General features: G+C 41.5%; 2 protein-coding genes across 2 annotated transcripts in view; both read right to left on the reverse strand.

Moving 5' to 3' along the window:
- Positions 1-395: 395 nt before the first annotated feature.
- Positions 396-9,639, reverse strand: LOC121814905 (meiosis 1 arrest protein-like). The gene is made up of 6 exons (XM_042223104.1): positions 9,517-9,639; positions 7,215-7,278; positions 6,970-7,112; positions 5,204-5,319; positions 4,915-4,969; positions 396-3,222 (listed from the first exon to the last, which is right to left on the reverse strand). Exons 1-6 carry the CDS (start codon positions 9,637-9,639, stop codon positions 2,989-2,991), a joined length of 735 nt encoding a protein of 244 aa, XP_042079038.1. The 3' UTR covers positions 396-2,988.
- A 1,300-nt stretch (positions 9,640-10,939) lies between these two features.
- LOC102298325 (meiosis 1 arrest protein) overlaps positions 10,940-22,871 on the reverse strand; it is a 44,719-nt gene continuing 32,787 nt past the window's right edge. The window contains exons 5-6 of the mRNA XM_042223145.1: positions 12,919-13,074; positions 10,940-11,944 (exon numbers count right to left, since the gene is read on the reverse strand). Of these exons, the coding sequence (XP_042079079.1) occupies positions 11,781-11,944; positions 12,919-13,074 (320 nt within the window). The 3' untranslated portion in view covers positions 10,940-11,780. The remainder of the gene's footprint in view (positions 11,945-12,918; positions 13,075-22,871) is intronic.

Below are 22,871 nucleotides of genomic sequence, written 5' to 3' on the forward strand. Positions count from 1 at the left end.
ATGCATCGGAGAGCAATTTCGGGTTAGTATCTTGCCCAAGGATAAAAAAAAAAAAAAAAAAAAAAAAGGTACACTGCAATAGGCCTAGGCTGCTTCCCATGACGCACCCATTAGTATTTCTTCTTCACGCACCTGTTTATACACCACTCAGCATTTAGTTTTCACCTGTCTCCTTTACCTCCACCTGGTCATGGCGGCCCCTCCTTGAGCCTGGTTCTGCTGGAGGTTTTTCCTTTTAAAAAGGAGTTTTTCCTTCCCACTATCACCACATGCTACTGCTACTACAGCATAGATGCTACTACTGCACATTCACCTAAGGTATATGTTATATATATAATATTCTACCTCTATCCCCCCCCTCCTTTTTGGACAAGAGTCGAGGAGCGTGTCAGGTTACATTCCACTGTGTGTTTTGTGTTGGAGAAAAGGTGGTGAAAGAAACATTATATGTAGCGATGGGTAAAGCTCCTGACAACAGACCACTTGAGAGCAGGATTTGGGCAGAATTGGTTTATTGCTTAGCACACTATTTTCAATGTCCTGTCCTCACCTACTAGTGCTGTCTGGTGATAGTAGACAAAAAACCCAGCTGCTTCCTTTGTCACATACCACAGAAATTAAAGAAATATCGATGACAAAACAAAAGTAGCACCAGTTAAGACCCAGAGCTCATGAGTAAGGATAAGGTGCATACTGCACTTTTAAAAAGCTTAATTTCAACAGGTTCATGGCTTAAAACGAAAAGCGTTTTTAGGGTTTTAGTTACACACTGGATGCACTTAATTGTGCGGTGGAGTTTTTTAAGCGATAATGATGAAGATGACAAAGACAATCAATCATTAAATAATAATAAATGCAACAGTTTCATATTTATACGCCTTTTCACTCCGCTCTCATCCTTGGGAAACTCAATAATGTTATTAATGTGCAGGGAAACCTGTGGGAGGTAAAAGGTTAAAGGCGGTTAGGTGCCCTTCTTCTACTATCAGCACCTTATGCTACAGAAATGTTACCGCAATCATCCGCCCACAAACTGGCATTTTATTATTCCACAGCAGATGAACAGATCAGATACAGGTTTATACATGTGTGTGTATATATATATATATATACACCTCATATATATGAAAGAAAGCTGAACAGGAACACGATTGAATTAACACTGTGAGATGAGGAAAAAAAGAACAACGAGAAATGCAAAACATTTTTCAGAGAAGACCTTTTGCTTTAGAGCGAAAAATCGAAAAAGTCACCTGACAAGCGGGACACTGTTAAACTTCCTGCAATTTCAAAAACAATTGAACTTTTGTCAGTTTCTGGTAATATCACATTTATCTGTAACAGTTGTGACATTTAATGAGGAGTGTGTCTAACAGTGTGCAGGTCACGCAGAAGAGCTCCGGCTCTAGCCTTCTGACCTCTCCGGGGACAGAGGGACTGCTGTCGTTGCATCTGAACAAATTTATGAAATTCACACCAGTTGACTCAGCTCTCCAGCGCTCGTGAGAATCAAAAAGAAAGTGAAGAGCGAGAGTGAAGAAGCGACGGGGGAGAGAGAGAGAGGGGGGGGGAAGTGGGGAAAATGTTAGTGGCTAGTTTTGAAGGTCCGGGTGAATTCTTCTCAGAGACAAAAGCATCGTTGTCGTCGTGAATGCGGAAGTAGTGTGACATCACAACGTCATGAAGTCACTGGCCACTGGGATGTGCCAAATGTTATAAGGTTCAGTAAGGGGGTGGAATGGCGGGAGACTCATTAAACCTGTGTGTGACAAGGCTCATTCACGGGAAAGGAATTCATAACAGTGACGACGGACAAACGTAACTAATGTGTGAATGTGAATCACTGTCGGGGTGTAAATATAAAACTGTGCACAAACCAGCAGTGATGTAATAGCTTCAAATCGCCTCACACACACACACACACACACACACACACTCACTCGCAGACACAACGGAGTGTTTTTTTCCAATGCAAAGTTGTCATATTCACGTTTTCACAGAACACACTGGAGATTTTATCAGTTTTCTTCCATCCACCCTCCTCCCCCTCACGCTGCCTTTAAACCCTCTGAGAGAGAGCTGGCGGCGGGGGTAAAGGCGAGCAGAGAGGCCTCTCTGTCTCTGGCTCGCTGAAACAGTGAAGCTGTGTTCGAACGGGAGCTCAAGATGGAATGTGCATGTGTGCGCGCTATAAGTCTTTATGCAGCACGTCTCGTTTATTATGCATCAATTGTAGTTTTGTAGCTAGTTTCCTTTTGACTTAAAGCTGTGCGTGCCAGCGTGCGTGCTGTAGCGCACAGACACTGCTTTTTATACATCCATCAGCTTTTAATCTTCCTCTGATCTCCCACACACCACCCACGTTTGTTCTTTTTTTTTTTGCAACTTCTTATTACTTCCCCCCATTTTTTTTTTGGGTGACTGTTTAAGGCTTTCATTGTCCTGCCGCTTCCCTTCTTTTCATCTTTTATCCTGCTTTTTTCTTTTTCATTGTTTACGGTGTGTGATTTTGACGTTTTGCTAACTCAGCAATCTGCACATGGCAGCGAGCTGAAACTTTCCTTTCTCACATTCACGCTCGCACACATACACGCACATGCTTGCAAATGCAGCGACGGAGGCTTGTTAAATTCAGATCTAACTAATATTGTTCGAGCGAGCGGTGAGAATAAATAGAGATGAAAGAAAGTGTCAGAAGAACCACCCAGAGTGCAGTGCAGAGTAAGTGTGCTCGCAGCGTGTTGCACGGCCTCCTGTGTGCATTTACGTGCAAATTAGCTTGTCTCTTCCTTTCTTTAAAGCCTTTATGAGCTGCCTGATTGCTCACCAGCTTTACAGTGGAGACCAATTAGCCAAATATGTGTGTGTGTGTGTGTGTGTGTGTGTGAGGGCCTATATATTTGCAGGTGCGCTAATTCCACTGGAACCCCTTTGAAGTGTGCAACAATGGACTTTTCCTCACTTTCTGCTACTAACCCTGCAGCACTCTTACTGTATTAGCACAGAGTTATCATCATCATCATCATCGTTTCCCTCTTGCCGGGTAGGGGCCCGACTGCTGCCACTGCTGCTGCTGCTGAGGAAGTTCAGAGCTGGGCGGGAGGCCTTGCTGGGAGGAGGTCCCAGCGAGGAGGAAGAGGAGGCGGCGGAGGAGGAGGGTAGCGGAGCAACGGTGGCCCTGACCTTGTTGTTCATTCCCAGTTGGCGACTGTAGTTTTGTAGCTGAATGGAGGTGACAAACACACACACACACACACACACACACACACACACACACACACACACACACACACACACACACACACACACTCTGAATTTCAAACTCAAGATCACTTTCTTGTAGAAAACGGGAGATGAAAGAGTGGAAGAGGAGGATGTGAAGGAGTTGGGAGGAAGGACATGTGAACGCAGCAAAAAGGAACATTATGTTTGGACTTTAAGTCTGAGGTCAGCTGGAGCGACAGCTCGCCACAGAACAGAGCGAACAAACACTTTCCCTGCGTTTTCCCACTGAAGTGAACTATTTGCATGTGAGCAGCCTTATCAGCCCCGATGAGTCACCCTGCCAACAGCTATACACCCTCAGGACACAGCAGGCCTCAGTTGATGGGAATACATAAAAAAAAACATTAGGGTGAAAGTTCACGAGCGATACACTGCCTGTGAAATCCACAGGAAATACTACACTCTACTAGAAAATACTCGGAATATACTCCGAAGCACTGAATATTGGTCTGGAATTACAGTAAAAAAAACCAATAGGATGCCACCACAGCAGCGATACATTCAAAACACCAGACAAACCTCGAGCCGAATGATCTTCTGGAAAGTCTGAACCTTTTAGAAGAAGCCCTTGTGATATAAAACCACTTCATCTCAAAAGTGCTATCTTTGACAACATTGTAGAGTATCAGAAAGCACCACAGCACAGACTGTGCGCTCGTTTAATCAGAGTTTATGACTCACTTTGAAAACTCTAAAATAAAACTGAAGAATGATTCACTACACTATCGTTGTTTCACATCAGAAACGCAGTAATCCTCAGACTCAATGAGGTAACTTAACCACTTCCTGAAATAAAATTTTACTTTTAGGTTTTAACTAAACTTCTGACTTCATATGCATCACAAATGATTCTTGTGATACTTTAGGCACTGAAGCTGCTTAAATGTTTATTTCGCAAACTTTTATCTGGCACTTTTAGTTTCTAGTTTCTTTCCAGGACATGATAAGATTATAAAACACAAAGCACCATTAAACATTAACCACAAGTTCACTTTGTGGCCTCCTTTAAAAACCTGTGATTGTTTTTACTTAGTATTCTCACATTATCTGACAGCTTTCATACATCTCTCAGATGCTCCCATTCAAACAAAACTGCTGACATCACACAACAGTTTACAAAAACAATACCCTCAGAGTGTTTGAGACTGGCTGACCTCTAGTTTACGACTACCTGGCTACAAACTGAGCAGTTAAAACTGGTTCCAGCTCAACCGAGTGCACCAATAATGCCCGATTATCTAAACTGCCTCCGGAGGGCACGCTCACACAACACCTTTATCTGTTTGCTTTAACTCGGACATCTGCTCGTCCTCAACCGCTGCCTCCAAACAACAATGTGGTTGTTTTATTGGATTATGTTGCTTTGCTTCACATTTTTCATTCTCATGTTTATTTTCATGTTTTTGTCCAAAAGGCTTGTTTGTGTCTGACTGCAGCGAGTGCTGCCATCTAGTGATCAAATGAGGACGTGAGGCTGAAGGGCATCACTAAAGCACACGCTCCATAGAAAGATGTTTAATGTGGTTAATCAGAATGCGGTCAAATGGCTCTTGAACCATAAACTTCCCCCATGTTATATATAAGCATCGCAGAGTGACCTTCAGACTGTCATAAAGCTGCTGTGTTTACCTGCCGTGGCTGTCTGCTGCCTGTGCTTTTAGGGCCCTCCTGTGGTGGCTGAATCCTGAGAACACAAACAGCTTAGCTCCTCAGTATCATCTCCTTAACATATATCTGTAACCTGAACATAATCTTCTTAATAAGCTTCTTTATCATTGGCAACAGCTTGTGGTTACGATCACCTTCACTTAGCTACATCTTCACTAACGGCACTGATCACGTCATTCTTTAAATTAGAACTTTGATCATCTCTATAAATATCATCACAGACTCATCATGATCCTCCCGTGTTGCTGACCTGTATGGGTATCGTGGCTGGGAGAGCAGGCCTCGGCTCCTGAGGTGCTGGTAGAGGTTACTGCTCAGGGTGAGAGGGTTTAAAACAAACTCCTCATCCAGCTGAGTGAGACAGCTCTGACAGAGACAGAAGGCACACGAGTATCATTTGAATATTTCAACTGCGACCTGTTTCGACCTTTAGCGAGTACTCAGAATAAAAAAGTGAGTCACAGCAAATGACGAGGCACCGTGTCCTGTAATGTCCTGTCAAAAATACACATGACGTCTAATACTGTCATCATCACATTCACAGAAGCTTCATCCTGAGACGTCATCGAAACTTTGCGTGCTTCGCCTTCGCGATGATGAGTGTGCAGTTTAAGTAAAGGTCATAATATGAAATTACTATTATAATTCTTTAATATCAGGCCGCAAGTGATAATGTGAGGAAAGTGTTCGAAGGAACAGGGAAAGGAAGAAAGTAGACAGGAATAGTGGGAGTATACGGCAAAGAGAAAGGTGGCAAAGGAAAAGGAAAATGCTTACAGCGAGTTGTTTGTGAGACTAGATGCTAAAAGAAGGAAAAAAGAGGGACTTTTGTCAGTTGGTTATAGAGAGACCGAGGTGGATTAAAGATAAAGATGGAAATGTGCTAATGAGTGAAGAGAGTGTGTTGACAAGATGGAAGAAGTAATTTTGAGGAACTGATGGGTGTAGGAAATGTAAGAGAGAGGAAGACAGATGGAAGACAGTTGGTCTTAAAGTGCAGATTAGAAAGGAGGAAGTGAGGGCAGCTATGAAGAGAATGAGGAGTGGAAAGGTGGTTGGCCCAGAAGATCTACCTGTCAAGGTGGAGATGTCTATGAAAGAGAGCAGGGCACTTTTTAACCAGATTGTTTAACATGATTTCTAGGGTACAAAATTTTCAGAATTTTGGAGAGAAGGAAGCAAGAAATTGAAATGTTGAGGGTGGTGTACGGCATGAGGACAGTGAGACAGTGATGATGTGGATGGAGCTGCCCGGCAGGAGGAAATGAAGAAGGTTGGAGTGACACAAGAGGATGCTAGAGAAAGTGATTGATGGGTATGTGATCCAACAGGTGAAAGAAGAAGAAGACATATAAACAAATGGTGTGGTCCTTAGTTCCAGGTATATACAAATAGAATTGTATGATGATTCCATGGTTCAGTCTTTAAAAGGTTAACTGGTCATTCAGGCGAGTGTTAACACGATACCGAAATCCTCCATTGAGGGGACGTTGCAGCAAATCCACCTGAAGAAGATGTAACTCTTAGAGCTGCATCAGAATCTATGGGCCTGAGTTAGCACGATAAATGTTAAAGTTCATGATAGTACAATTAAAAAAGACTGAACAAGGGCGGCTTATTTGTAAAGGCTGTCATAAGAAGGCATTTTCTCCCTAAAAAGAACAGCTTTGGACAGGTGAGAACCAAGTGGAGATGTTTGGCCACAATGCACAGTGTCCCCTCATATCAGCTTTCACCATGGAGATGGAGGCGTGATGATTTAGGCTCGCTTTGCAGGCACAAGACCCGGGCAGCTTGCAATCACAGAGTTGACCATGAACACCTCTGTATGCCAAAGTATTGTAGATTCAGATGTGAGGATGTCTGTCTAACTTGGCTCACAGCTTGCCTTGTATTAATGTAAAGGTAACCAGTGCTGATAGATTACTGAAGTTGAATCATCAACTTCTGCTTTAAGGTTCTCAGTGTCTCTATTTACTTCTCTAAATTGTTTAGAGCAACCGGAGGTCATCTAACCTGTATAGTCTGCATGGCGTGATGTGCAGGGTCCTGAGCCGAGACCAGCTGTGAGCACGGCAGCAGCAACTCTCTGGAGACCACAGGCTTCAGCAGCAGGGACAGAGATGAAGATGGCTGGAGGATGTAGTGGGAATACACACCTGTGTTGGACACATACACGCGGCCTATGATTGTTCACGAATGACCTTGATAAACAGTCATCTCTCTCACACATAAACATAAACACAAATACACACATGGACCTGAGGCTCCAGCTGCAGACTTCTGAGCCGGCTCCACCTGCAGCAGCAGGAACAGGTCACGACTCTGAAAGAGAGAAATCAAAAACTTTTCGAACCGCGGAGGGATATGCAGAATCTTGCAAGGCTGACAAGCTAAAATGAAAAGACGATCAAACGGTCCAAACAATTTTATGCTACGTTATTACTGCAGAAACACTGGGATGCTGTGTAAAATGTAAACATATCTTAAACACATCAAATGTTCAAACTGGGACATTTGACTATTTCATGAAAAAAACAACAGAGAACATTTGAATTTAATGGCAGCAACACATCTCAAAAATGGGGCAACAAAAAGACCGGAAAAGTGTTACTGAAAAACAGCTGGAGGAACATTTTGGAACTATTTATATTAACTGGAAACAGAGAAAGAGCACGTTAGAGAGCCCGAGTTTCTTAGATGTAAAGATGGGCAAACGTTCGCCTTTCTGCAAAAAAACTGCATCCACAAAGCGGGGATTGCTTTCAGAATAACATGCCTCAACATTAAAATTGGGAAGTCTTTGAACATCTCATCAATAATATACAGTACATTATATCATCAAATGATTCGGAGAATCTGGAGAAATCTCTGTGTGCAAGTGACAAGGCTGAAAATCCACATTGTATGCCTGTGATCTTTGGGCTCTCGGGCAGCACTGTGTTAAAAACAGAAGCAGAAGCAGATACATTAACTTCAGTAGTGTATTAGCACCAGTTACATTAATATAGGGAACCAAAGAAGTATTAAAGTTGAGGGATATAAGCCATTATATCTGAGGTAAAGTTGGAATCCAAATACAGAAAAAGGCTCAATGTGGCTCTTATTTACAGATACTCAGAATCATGTAAATATAAAGTACACAGTTTCATTTCTGAGCTTTTTATGCATTAGGACATACCGGTACCAGCTCTTTATGATTATGTTTGACTACATGGGCTTAGGGACACTTCCAGGAAGTTCACTGAGTCGTCCACAAATTCCCTTCCTGTCTCTATCATGCAGAGAAGAAGTTGCGCAGTATGTGAACATGATCCAGAAACCTCTTCTCTGGGTTAAAGCTAAAATGGACAACTGTTGTGTGGTCAGATGAATTTATTGTGAAATTCCTTTGGAGAAAAAAAGCTACATCATCCAGACTAAAGAGCAGAGACCTGACAGCTTGTTATCATCATTATCATTTTAAAAAGTCTTGCATATTTCAGTCATATTTTCAGCCAATGTTAAATCACATGCTGCAGCTAATCCAACAGCATGGCTTCGCAGCAGAAGAGTCTGGGTGCTGAACTGCCTTGCCACCAGTCCAGACCTTTCACCAGTTGAAAACATGAAATGAAAATACAACAAGAAGACGTGGGACTGCTGAGTAGCTAGAATCCTTTATCAGACAAGAACGGGACAACATTCCTCTCTCGAATGTGAAGCAACCGGTCTCTGCAGCTCGCAGACAGTTAAAAATACCCGCCACCTCTAACCCTAGATGCACCTTTGGTAACAATTAAAAATTCTAGATAATTTTCAGAAAAGTTGACCTCTGACCTCTAACATGTCTGAGATTTTTAAGTAGATCCACCTGAGCTATCAATTTGAAAGTCCTCTGTCACCTCGTTCTTAAGTAAGACGGCGCTGGCACAGCTGGCAGCCTTAACCCAATTTCCCTCAGGATGAATAAAGTATGATCAATCAATCAAGTTATCACATTCAAGAAATCGCATTTTCAGAAAATGTGACCTCTGCACACACCCCCAGCAGACTGATGTCAATACTCCATCAGCCCTTTATAGCCGAGGGGTAAAAAAACCTGTTGTTAAACAAATAGGAGATGCTTTTTAGTGCTGAACATGGAGCTGTCCCAATTTGTTGAGATGTGTTACTACCATAAACCACAAGATTATTTAATACTGTTCTTAAACTGGCACATTTTCTCTGTTTGATATGTTTACTATGTTCTGCTGTAAACAAAATATGGATTTATGAAATTTACAAACCACTGCATTTTATTTGTACTTGAATTCGCACAACTTTCCAGTGTTTTTGGTGTTGGTTTGTATGAGTTGAGAATCACAACCGTCAAACAAAAGCACAAACATGAATATGATTGCTCTATTTTACCATGACTCCCACGTTCCCACATTCGCTAAAACGGGAACCAGATTTGCATTATGCAAATTCTTTCATGTAGACTGGTCAAATGGGTTTTACTTCTGCATCACATGCGGCCATAAAATGTCAGTTTCTCTTAATAAAGACAATTGTCACAAGATGAAAAAACAGAAACTACACCCTGAGTGTGTGGCAGAGGGCATGGAACAAGTTCTGGTTGTTCTCCATTTCATCCCAGTCCAGCTGCCAGCAGGTGGTTGGGCGGATCACCAGCGGAAGGCCGTACAACACAAACTCACACATGCACGCGCGCGCGCAGAACTCAAACACACACACACACACACACACACACACACACACACACACACACACACACACGCCAACAATAGAAAAAACAATGAAATCCTTTTCATTTCTGAAATGAGCTCCAGCAGAAAACTGTAAGTATGCAAATATATGGAAAACATCATGAGCAGAGAGAATGACATCATCCCTGCTGAGGTGCGTTTGCAGTGTGACCCATTTTCTAACTCAAGTACATAAACAGCACAATTTTCCAACCGTCTGGTATGCAAAACGAATGCCCATTCGTTCACACAAACGCACATTACTTCCTACTGTAGGTCCTGAAAATGTAAAACAAATGCAAATCAAGTTTCTACCTCAGCGCCTGCTTTCTATCGTTAGCGTGTGCGTAGCATGCGTGTGCGCATTTAGGGAAAAATTACATCAGCTGTTCACCGAGTTGGAAATAAATTCAGCATTACCTCAACTGCATGAAAACATTACCACCCCACACAGCAGGCAGGTCTGGCCCGGATCTGGTATCAAGCCGGCACTGCTGGTTGACTTCTGGCATGATAAGACGTATGTCATCCAAATATGGGCCAGGCCCGGCATAGATGGCAATGTCTATGTGTGTCTGTGTGCCATATCTGGCTCAATTGTGGTTTGGTTTATGTAGCCCAGGCTCATAGAAAACAAGTCTGGGCCAGACTTGGCAACAAGCTGGCACTTCTGACTAACTGGTGTCACAGCAGGGTGTATGTCAATCCAGATGTGGGCCAGGTCTGGCAATGATTGCACTATTTATGTTCCTATTTTCCTATTTTGATTAGAAGAACCAAATGCCATGTTGCAATACTTCTATACTAGCCAACGTTTCAAAATAAGGTTTGACAGGTTTGTGAGTGTACACTTTATCCAAAACCTAGTGACGGTTTACTCATCTTTGCCAGTGGGTGGCTGTAGCTCGGGAGGTAGAGCAGGTCACCTACTGATCGGAAGGTTAGTAGTTTGATCCCTGGCTTCTCCAGTCCAGTCCAAAGTGTTATGAACAGCTGATCGGATCGGCAAAACGTGTTTCTGGAATATTATGTTTTTGTTGCTGCAAGCGCTTTTTATGCAGTTTTTGCAAAGCTTTATGTGGAAGGAAACCGTGACCTAGGACAAGCTGATGGCATAAGATGTAAGTACAACTCCTCCGGTTTCATATGCAAAAAAATTTTTTGCGCTAGCTCACGTGGTTGCAGAGCTACCAGGATTTAAAAATAGTTATGCCAAACAGAGCGTGCCCGCTCCGATGGGCTCTAAAGGGTTAAGGTACACATTAGGCTGACATATGGGCCAGCACAGGGCCAGCAGTGTGTCTGCAACTGGCCCGTGGCTGCACACAACTTACACATGGATCACATACCGGAAAGAGTTACGGCCCTTTGGTGGTCAAGATCAGGATTGTCAGAGGTGGCCCACACATGGGCCAGCACAGGACCACCAGTGTGTCTGCAACTGGCCTTGCGCTGGCCCATGAGACAATCTTCAGTGCACTGCATGAGTTTGTGAGAAAAAAATGGCACGTACACATTCCTCTACTGACAGGTAGGAAAGAGAAGAAAGTGAAAATGTACTGCGCTACATTCAGTTCATGTGTCCACAATCCCTGTGAGGTTTAAAATAACATGACGAGTTTGTTTTGTAGGAAGCAAATGTAGCTCATTTCTTGTATGACACTGTCCACAGAGGCTATTTTTGACCTACAAGCTCGTAAAACTCTCCATATTTGTTTTGTGATTGGTATGAAAGATTTTATTCATTTGTCAGACTTTTACGATGAGCATTTTCCTGTCCTCTGGAATATATTTTATCTTCTGGTTTCCTCGTCCATCATGCTGATTGTACATTTACGAGGCCAACAAAATTCCTTACAAAAGCGACTGAACTTTGTGCTCATATTGCTTTTACAGCCTCGGAGCAGTAACTCCAGCAGAACAAAGTGCACTCAGATGCTCCCAAGTCAAACAAAGGAGCTGTGCATACAGAGAACGCGTGTTATTGGATCTTGCACACACAAGTCTTCCTTTCTCCTAACAAAGTGATTGTGAGCTGATCCTAAAAACTCTTATTTGTGCTGATAGTTCGAAGGCCCTCAGCATCGATGCCCACGCTTACTTGATCACTTTCAGTGTCTGCGGTGCTGGGCTTTGATTGGCCAAGCCCTTAGGGCCAAGCAGGAAGTCCCGAATGCTCTCAGTCTTCACTCCCAGGTTCGGGGTCAGCGGGATGAGCGCCGGGCTTATCATGCGCTCCTGCATGTCACACTTCACGCACACTGCACATGCAACAGAAACATGCAGTCATGTTAAAAACAAAGTACACGCCATGATTCAGTAGTTTGTAGAACTTAGAACTGTAGAAATTCTAAGTTCCCCATAGGTGAGAAAGTGAGTGCAAATGGTTTGTCTCTGTGTAACAGACTGGTGACCAGTCTAGGGTGTTTGTTGATGAATGGCCAACTCTTCTTTACAATGTTGCTTCAGTTCATTGAGGTTTATAGATATTTGTTTCTAAACTGCTCTCGGGTCGGGTTGAGGCCTTTAAAAACTTTAAATCTTGTCTTTTTCAGCTATTCTGCTGTAGATCATATCGGACTCTAGAATACTTCTGTGTTCAGAGGAGTTCGTGGTCAACCCAGTAACTATAAGGTGCCCAGACATCTCAACTTTAGTCTCATTTGTCCAAAGGACACTGTTCCAAGAGTCCCACTGTTCAGATGTAGCTTTACAAACCTAAGCCATGCTGCCATGTTCTTTTTAGAAAGAAGAGGCTTTCTCCAGGCAACCCAGTTTTTTAGGCTTTCTCTAATTGTACTGCCATGAACTTTAACATTTAACACACTAACTGAGGTCTGTAGAGTCTGAGTTCTTCTGAGCACTTTGGAGATGCTGGGATATCTACTACTGGGAAGGGTTTTCAACAGAAGAAACAATTGCTTCTGCTGCCAAAACCTCTGCTCCTAATGAGATGCTCACACTTGCTTATGATCAGGTAATGAAGTGCATTTGATTAGCAGCATCTGGCTGCAACTTACCCTCTTAATTTCTATGGAAGCTGTAAATTTGTACTTTTTCACGACTACACAGAGTCATGTGAAAACTGTATTTGTCATGTGGCTGTATTTATGTGCATTAAAAACCTTTCTTTCTTTCATGTATTTGTTAATGTCATAAACTGTAATTCTAATGCATTTCTGACTTCCTAAAACATCAGTGTGTTCAAGTCCTGTGTGTGGCTGTAGATTTTAACCTGGAATCAGGTTATCCATGGGGCTTGGTAGCAAGAGGTGAAGGTGCTCTCTGTCTCCACCCTGTTCTTGAAGCCATGCCTTGAACACAGTCTCTATGGCAAACACAGTGTTCTCCACCTGCTGCAGGTCGACCTCTGTCCCCAGCATCAGAGAGTCTGCAAACGCACATGCACACACATAGTGTTAAAAAGCTGTATCAGACTGTCTGAGGCTCTGTATGTGATAAGTGCATTGTTCTAAAGAGTTTAACCTCTTTAATTAGTTTGACATATGTTAATTAAACAATGTCAATTAGAACAAACTGACACTAACATTCTCTTTGACCTGTATAAACTTGTTCAACAACTCCCGAACTTTCAAAGAAGGATTTTTTTAGCCACTAGATGGCAGCAACATATGATAAATCCAAAGTACAGTAGCAAACGGCCTCGGTGAACTTATCAGTACAAGGGTTCAGTGTTTGTGGATTATCTGAAAGCCTTCTTCAGCCTGTCTGATTAAGAATGAATAAAAGCCTCCAAGACTGAAGATGGTTATATTTTGAAGCTTTTTATGCAAACAAATGTGCTTCTGTTCTGCTTCTGAGCTTTTCCCTCATCCCAAAGGACGCAACATACTAAAAGGCCTAACTTGTCTTCCTTTTTTGCCTGATGACTCCCACTCATCATCAGACGAGGAAAAGAGACCCCACGGACTTGCTCCACCCTCATCTCCTGCTTTCTCGCTTATCTCACCCCCTGATATCCATTACCAAATGACTATAGGCAAGCCTTGCAGAATGCCCCTCTCCTCTCTTTCCCTCATTCTGCTCTTTAATAGTTAATGAGCCATCAGGACATGACTAATGGGACTAAAGGGAGAGCAGGAGATCAGGAAGGACGGAGGAGAAGGTTGACAGAAGGGAGGATGGAGAAGAGTAGGCAAAGTGCTTAATCTCATCCTGTGAGGAGCACTGCGGAGAAAATAAGAAAGTTGAAATTCCTAGACTAAAATATGCCGATGCTTCTTTCATCTGTCAGATGGAACTACAGCACAGAAGATATTTTTGGTTCTTGGCCAAAGTTTGCAAAAGTGCCTTATCTAGAAATAAGTACATCCTCTGAGGGTGGGGGAGGAGGGGAGGAGGGGGGGGGAGATTAGGTTTGCTACTTTTTTGCTGATGGACACTTGCGGTAGGATTCCTGCTGTGTGAAGCCGAGAAGGATGAAGGCTGAGAGGGAGGATTTAGAGGATAACAAAACATGCACTAATGACACTTTAGCTTTACAAGTTGTCCTTTTATGTGTCAGGGAAAGCACACTGTCCTGACACATGCTATGTTGCTCTTGCTCTGAACACAGATAAAGAAGTTTTGGAAATTCTCTGGTACTCGGGGCGAGCTGTGCATCCCACTTTACAACACTGCAATGTTACTGAGCAAAAACCCAGCGACTGCAGAGAAAGAGTCTAAAAGAACAAAGAGACAAATAGAGAGAAAGAATGGTGTATACAGAAGAGACAGGGGAGAAAGTATAAATACAGAAAGACCAAGACCAGGAGGAGGAAGGAGGAGGAGGCAGATGAAGACAAGATGAGTTAGGGAAGAGACGGGTGGGTGTGGTGGGTGATGGATGGTGGACCACACACTAGCTGTGTGGTCCATCCAGAAGGAAAAAGGAAAGAGAAAATGAGGTGTATTCCTTTTCACTGCGGCATAAATAATTCGAGATGCACCCATTGTGTCTGCTCTTTGCTGAGCAATACACTGAAGACCGAAGAGAATAGGTGAAAGTAGTTAACCCTGATATATGTGTCTGTGTGTTTGGAGAGATGGCAATGAGCTGAAGTAATGATGCTCTCTGTTTCTCTTTGGCAGGATTATCAGCGCTCATGAAGAATGTGTTTACACTGCTAAATCCTCACACAGATCTCCCTCTGCTCGGTTCACCAAGTGTGTGTGTTTATTGCAAGTGTGCAAGATCAAAAAAATCAATTATGTGTTATCGTTAAATCCTCCTATCGCTATCTCTTCTCGCTCCCTCTGTTTCTGTTCTCTGTGATCTGGTGGTATGAGACACCAAGACGCCATTAAATTGTGAGTCAGAGCAAGTGACCCATCCCGCTGATCTACAAGTCTAATAGTGCTCCTGAATTTCATTAGCATTTGCTTGTGTGTGTGTGTACCTGAGAAGATAAACCATGACATGCATGCTGAGGTAAGCATGCAGGGTGGCAGTCGAATCTCATTAAGTGTGTGTGTGTCTCTATCAGATGTCAGAAAGTCAGGGTGGTCACGAAGGGATTTATGATTGCTCCCCTCTTACACTAAGCACTGCACTGTAACCGTGGTGTTTAAATCCAGCAAAAAGACTAAAAATGTGACTAATAAATGAGTGAGATCTACAGTAAGTGATGTGAAGATGTCAAAATAAACAGTTTCTGTGTCAGCTGTAAAATTCATGAACAGGAAATTTAAACGTTCATTTGACTTTTCAGTGCACTGCAACTTTATATATTTGCAGATCATGCTCATTTTTAACACAAAACTATTTTTTTGCAAAAGCATAACACACAATTGTGTGTTGAATAAACCTCAATACTACATATGGATGAGATCACATTTCAAAATGTGGTACTTAAAGAAAGAATTATGAAGCTCTATTTAAGAAACACAATAAAACAGCATCCATACTCACATTTTCATTAACGTTTACAACCTGCCTTAGTATGAGAAATGCGTATCTAGTTAGGGTGTGGTTTCTCTTCCAAAGAGCCCGTCATGTGTTTTTACATTAGCACAGATCATTTCTGTGCTTTTAAATGATAATAACTGTAGATTCTCTTACAAAAATATACAAAAACACTCCGAATCTAAGTTTAATAAAGGCACAGTTATATCCACTCATCATGGACATCACTTTAATGGTAACTTTGGGCTTTTAATCACTTCTTTGAACTGTTCTTTTCTCCAGGGTGGAATGATTGCACAGCAGACATCTTTAATGGGCACACAACTAATCCACACAGGGTCAAAAGTATACCTACACCTCCACTTCTATTTGGCCAACTGTCCCATAGCAAGTTGCTCTTCAATCAGACGCTTTTGCACATCAACAAGTATAATTCTTTCTCAACTCATTATTATGGTATTAAAACTTTGGGTATATACTCACTAACCTGTTCCCAGCAGCTACAGAAAGCTGATGTGACTGAAAAAGGTGCTTTAAGCCCATTGCACACTTGCTCCTTGCACCAAATACCAGACAGACAAACAGCCACTTATTTTCCCTGGTAAAGTCCAAAACAAACATTAAAAGTGTCTCTACTTTATACTGAGCAGCATCCCATAGCAGCTGTATCCCTCTCAGTCTTGTAGTCTCTATGCATTTGTTAAATAAGATTGCACAAATAGCAGAAACTCGGTTTCTTTAACATAAGTCGCACATTAATAGTTTAATAGTTTAATTATTTATATAGCACATTTAATTACAACAGGAGCGTTGACCAAAGTGCTGTACAAGTGAGGGGTTACATTCATTAGCTGATGAATCTGATGCTGACTTACCAAACGCAGTCAAGTGCAAGATGGCTTCCTTTTACATTAGTGTTCCTCGTCTGTCTCCATTGATCCAGTCCTCTGATATCCTCCTGACTCATATGTGATTAAATACCAAATAGATGCAACTAAGTTGCTTCCGATGACATCTTAGAGGGACCTAATTTTTTTTAAAATGATCACACAAACACACAGACACACATATATATATACACAAACAAAAAGAGTCGAATAATTCAGCCGATGAAAATGAAATGAATTCAGATTTTGCTGAAATTTGCTGAAAAGACTGTTTTCAGAAAAGGGCGGGAGGAGAAATCATTTTGAGTTTGACCGACATTTTTTTTGCAAGATGCCAAGATGCCAAGTGATTTGGCCACCTGCAACACCAAACACATTGGTGTATCTTTCCTAATGCACTAATGCAACTATTTCCTTTTCCTTTTCATCTTGGTCATGTACGAGATTACTACCCTGCTGACTCTATGTGTGTGCGTCTTCTAAATCTCCATTCCACGTCCAGTAAAACGTCCTTTTACTCTGTGCATTAGGAAGAGCACATCATTGTCATGACCGCTGACCAGTGCAACATTAGCTTGTGAGTTCAAATTAATGACACTAATGCTCAATTAGAAGAGAAAGCTGAGCTCTTCCATGGAGCCCTGTTTTTACCCCTTCATAGAGATATGGATCAGCATGATGGACACTGTCGCCTGTAATGCCATGAAAGCTTCTGACAGTCATTTTCTAATTCCAGAGAGCTCATGGAAATGGGGGGTTTTAAAGTATGCTACTATGCACATCAATAGTTTGGAATCATGTCCTGTATATTTAGCCATTTAAATTCCTTTAATGCAATCACAACATATATAAGAACATTTATATGCAACATTTTAAATTTTATGCAAAACATGCCATTTAACTTCCCCACCACTGAAGAACAGAACACAAATGTTATAACCTGGATCTTAATTTTGTAGATGTGGTCTATAATTTTAGAAGTCTTAGTCATCTGTTAGATATGGTTCTATCACTTAAAGTACATTTATCAAAATTATTATCCCATATTCCCAAACATAGACAATTCTTTGCTTCAAAAACAATGACTGCAGCCAAATAACCAACACAGAGATATCATCTCTGGAGTCAAGTTGAGAGTGTTTTTTTTTAAACTTAATCATTTACCAGATAATTACCTGATGCATGTGGGTGACATAAATTATGTGTAGTGTATTCTACTGTGGTTAATAGCTGTTAATTAAGTGAATAAAAGGTCTGCTTTTTTCAGCCGAGCATCAGAATGGGGAAGAAAGAAGATTTAAATAACTTTAAATGTGCTACGGTTGTTGGTGTCAGCTAGGCTGGGCTGAGTATTTCAGAAAGTGCTGATCTACAGGGATTTTGCAACAAAAACCATCTCTACAGTCCAGAGAGATCGGTCTGAAATGGTCCAAAAGGGAGAAAATGTCAACTAATTGAGTGAATGGCCAGATTGCTTTGGACTGATAGGAAGGAAACGATAACTCAAAGCTATATGCTACAGCTAGGTATGCAAAAGAGCATCTCTGAACCCACAATAGGAATGAAGCAGAAGCTACAGCAGCAGAAGGCTACATCAGCACCTGTTAGCTAAAGAAATCTTGGCACATTTTGGGCCATTTAGTGTAACTGACAGTGATTTAATTTCACGTTCTTTGTTTTATATTTGTTGGAAACATTTTTGTGATTTTGAATGAGCCGCTTATTGTGAGGTATGAAGTGCAGCTTCCAAGATGAACATGCTTTCCTGTTTGGCTACATCAGTCAATGAGGTGCGTTCAATGTGTCTCTGTTAATTTGAGTTTCCATGTAAAACAGGCATTTATAAATGTACACTTATATTTGCTGGATTTATCTTGCCATCAGTGTTTTTTGGAAACCCTGTCACACATAATGGTTTAAATCATTTCATTTTCACTGGATATATGAGACAAGCTAAAAGAGAATTATCATTTTATGCTTAAGAAAATGATGTTTCTAAATACAATTGCTTTATTTTAATAGTTCTCACGATGACAATGCTGAGTGATCCTGTTGGTGAGCTTGGAATAAGCCATCTGTAAACAAAGAACTTGTCCGCATGGTGGCTGGCGGGAGTAACACTTCAGTACCAACTAAACATCATTTAAACACCACAGGTTAGTGCTGACCATCTCCTTCATATTATGAGCACAATGTACCAATCTGCACCAATCTACTTTGAACTGCTTTTATCTTTAAAGTCGTGGCTTCGGCTTTTTATTTCTTTGTGAATACTATTTCTATTTCTAACATTCACACTCCAGCAAATGCATCAAGAGCAACGTGTGGTTCAATATCTTGCCGAAGGATACTTTGGCATGCAGACTGAGCAGCAGTGATTGGTAGATTACCTGCTCTACCTCCTGAGCCACAGCCACTACTTTTAATAAGTAATACACTTTGAATAAGTAATTTCATTCGTTTAACAGTTACATACAAATAACAGTAACATAGTTATCACACAGTTACCTCTATTAATTTGTTTCCTTAAAAATGATATTAAGTAAGCAATGATTTTCATTTAACTCAAAAGTATGTTTTGTTTGAACTCTTATCAAATTAATATAGAGAGGAGGCATTACAGCTATGAGCAACAACCTGAAATGAACTCTGATAAATGTACATAAACATAAAGGAAGGGTCGATGAACGTCTGTCTGTGGAATTTCCCTCTGACATCCTTGTTTCAGCACCCACTCTGTCCTCTGTCAGTACGTCTGTGTGAGCGTTAATGATGAATACTTCACTGATGTACTTTGAGACTGTGACAAATAGGACATTGATCATATGGTCTGAAACACGGGCACTCAACAAACCAGCCGCTGTGTGACCCAGTTGCCTCACAGACATTTGTGTTAAAGCCATGCGGTCATGGGGACAATTAAAGAAGACAGACACTTGAAGAGTACAAGAGGATGAGGGGGAAGAACAGCCCTGTTATCTAGCTGTCATCTTAAGAGGAAGAACAAAGGGAGAGAGAAAAGGGAGCGCCAGAACAAGAAATACTACAGAGCTGGTTGAATAATAGGACTATTCATATTTGATGGCTGATTGGGTGTGTTACAGGATTCTGGAGAATTTATTTGCAAGTGGATGTAACATGAAAAATATTTGAACACAACATGCTACATTAATTAGCACCAAGATATACTTAAGTCAGATGGAGCTACCACAGAAAAAACTTAGCCTATGAATCTTAGCAGTCAAGTGTTAAAGCTTGCAATCTTTCCACTGGCAACCAGAGGGAGACTTGTCAGGTTGCAAAAACATCAGACTGTATAGAAGTCTATGAGAAAACACCCCAACTGCTCACTTACTATAAAGTAAATACTTTGACGATATAGGCTTAGTTTGTGTTGAATAAATAACGACAGTGTCATATTCCATGCGGTGTGCTATCTGACGTTGTATTTACTTAATTTTAAGCCATGCTCAGGACCAGATTTTTTTTTATTAAGTCCTGATACACAAAACCTTAGAATTGAAAAAGGGTGCATTTTCTTTTTTACCATGACTGTAAGGTCTCTTAAGAGATTTGTTCCCATCCCAATTCAATAAATCTGAGAACCAGATTCAAATTGAAACCAAGGATATTATTCACAGCTATGTAAACCAGGGGATACGTATATGAATGACATAGAAAACTACAAACTTTGGTTTTATTTCCAAACCAGCCATGGTACACTGAAGATGGCCAATGGATGGAAATAAAGTGACAGCAAAAGATCAACTGCCTCACTACAAGCAGAATCTGGAAATAGCAGGTGGTTAGTTGGAAGAGAAAGACACAGAAAGCCAGAGAGGATGGCAGCTGGGTGACTTCTTTGAAGCACTTGAAAAAGACAAGAGGACAGAGGAGAGGAAGCACTCTGCAGACTGCACTTCATGGAGGCACATAAGAGAGAAGAGGGTTAGAGGAAATGAAAGGAAACCAGAAAAGATGATGCACCAAATAATCTCCTTCAAAGCATACTTTTTATAAGACCTAAAAATGACAACAGCTAATAACGAGTAAAAAAACACTAAAAAGCTCCAGGAATCAAAAAACTGCTTTTGTTTTTTGTGTGCATGTGTCAAAGTGATGTCATTCTGTCATTCTGTTCCTTGCTGGTTTCGGTGAGATGCCTGACAGTGATTGAGGGAGTAAAAGTGCATGCACAACATTTGCTAAAGACTGATGGACCTTGTGGAACCCATAGCATTGACCCCAAATAAGTACAACCACACGAACATTTAGTTTGTGCATCTCACCCTGTATTCATATGGAAAATCTGGGCAATGTCAAATAGAGTGCAGCATGCAGAAGACAACAGAAATATTCTCACTACAAAAAAAAACTTGATCTCAGACAAGAAGCTGCTATTTGCGTTCTCATATACAATTATGCATAGGAACAACAAGAAAGGTCAGCCTGTGTATGTGCTGCACAGTGCTGCAGGGTGTGAGAGAGCTGTGCTTACCCTTGCACACAAGCTGAGAGACAGAGACCTCACTTTTGTCCGAAGCTGCCCTTTTATACACACAGCACACAACAGGAAGCTGACCCTTACAGATGCTTTTTCATTACTGGAAATACTTTGTTTGGTTCAGGCGAGGGTGTTCTTTGGATGGAGTGTGCAGGGGGCGGGATATATGACTGCAAATATTGTTATATGGATTCCAACTGATATTAAACTGACTCTGTCCATGGGACTTGGAAGGATTATCACTGCTTAATGTCCAATCTGGCACAATTTATGCTGGGTAATGTCTCAGAAAACTCAGGCGTGAATGTTGGAAACAACCATCTATTAATATTACTGCAAATTAGAAACAAATTGGGCAGGATAAATGTTATTATGTAGATGGTATTTCTGTTTAGGGAATTCTCCAGTTTCTCACTGAGCTACTCACAAACAGCTTGAGAGACATGTGCAGTGGTAATCTTGTGCGTGCCTGCTGTTGTGACTTGTACAGAAAAATGACCAGGGTGCTCATTCAGACATGAAACCAGCCCGTTTAGATTGCATGAATGCATGTCTGAAAGAGGCTCAGTGACACCCACACACTTCTGTCCTCAAACCATAGAGGACCATAAGCACATGTGGCTTCATGTGAAAGAAAACAGGCAGGAAAAAATATGGGGCGACAGAACAGACCTACACAACAGGGTATAGCAAAGAAATGAGAGCAGATGCTAAAAAAAGAAGAAAACAACACAATCCTTTACTTTGCCTTATATTTTCCACCACAATCAGAATTTTAAGTCTGGTTATGCACCCTTCTGCCTCCAGTCCTGATGGAGCTGAAGGCAGAGGCGAGATGTGACTGATGGAGCAGGACAGTGACAGACAGTGGCAGGTAGACAGAGGATGGTGTTTAATTGCTGTGAACCACTTTGAGTAACCTTGTTTTTTTCTTTCTCTGCTCACTCTTTTGACATTCTCTTTTCCAACTTTGTGTGAACCCCAGAAAGAAAGAAAGAAAGAAAGAATGAATGAGGGAAGATAACTGAAACTGCTTCTTTTGGCTGCCAAAATACTACACGTGTCTGCAAACCACAACTACAGGAAAACGATGTGGGACCCCACCCTATGTTTTACCAGAGGCTTCCTTTCATGAATAGAAACTGTAGATTTATTTTCTCAAACAGGTGGGGCTAAAATGATTTAAAAAGATCTAGAAGAATGAAGACACAAGTGTTAGGAGAGATTAGATAAATGATTTTTTGTATTTTAGCGTGACCATGAACCTGCGCAACCAGCCAATCTCAGCAAGATACTAATAGACACCATATACTGGTGTGAACGGTGATACCAGTCTCCATCTGTGAGGCCACCTGCTGCTCTGCTAATACAGTGGTGTGAACCGCCTGACCTTGCCGATGTCTGTGTGTAGTGAAATGAAAAATACGGATTCTGATTTTCAGACAATAAAAAAAAGGTTTCTCTCTCCTTCTGTCCTCGGTACGCATTTAAAGACACAATTATCTAAGCATGTGCTTTCTCTCTTGGTGAAAGCTTTGCGATGGCTACAGTGTGTGCGTCTCTCAGGAGGTCTGGGTGGGGTTTCCTTTGGTGGACCTCTGTGCACATTTAGCCACAATGCACTAAACTGAACTAGCTGACTATGATGGAAAATGAACTGAATGGGAGAGACGGGGAGAAACTGAAGAAAAAAGTTTGTGAGGGAGAAAAGACCCTCGAGTGAAAGACTGCAGGTATGTTGAAATAGTAGCTGAGAAGGAAACGGTTTGGTGGAAAGTTGTTTTTACACAGAGCCAACTACACAAAAGTGTAGAAATGGTGTTTATTAACAGCTCAGAGTTGAGTTGGAGTGAGCTGTATGAGGTTCAAGAAGTGACCCGATCAGAAATACC

This window comes from Haplochromis burtoni, unplaced genomic scaffold, assembly GCF_018398535.1.
Source record: "Haplochromis burtoni strain Fernald_Lab_line unplaced genomic scaffold, NCSU_Asbu1 Contig_102, whole genome shotgun sequence".
Taxonomy (NCBI): domain Eukaryota; kingdom Metazoa; phylum Chordata; class Actinopteri; order Cichliformes; family Cichlidae; genus Haplochromis; species Haplochromis burtoni.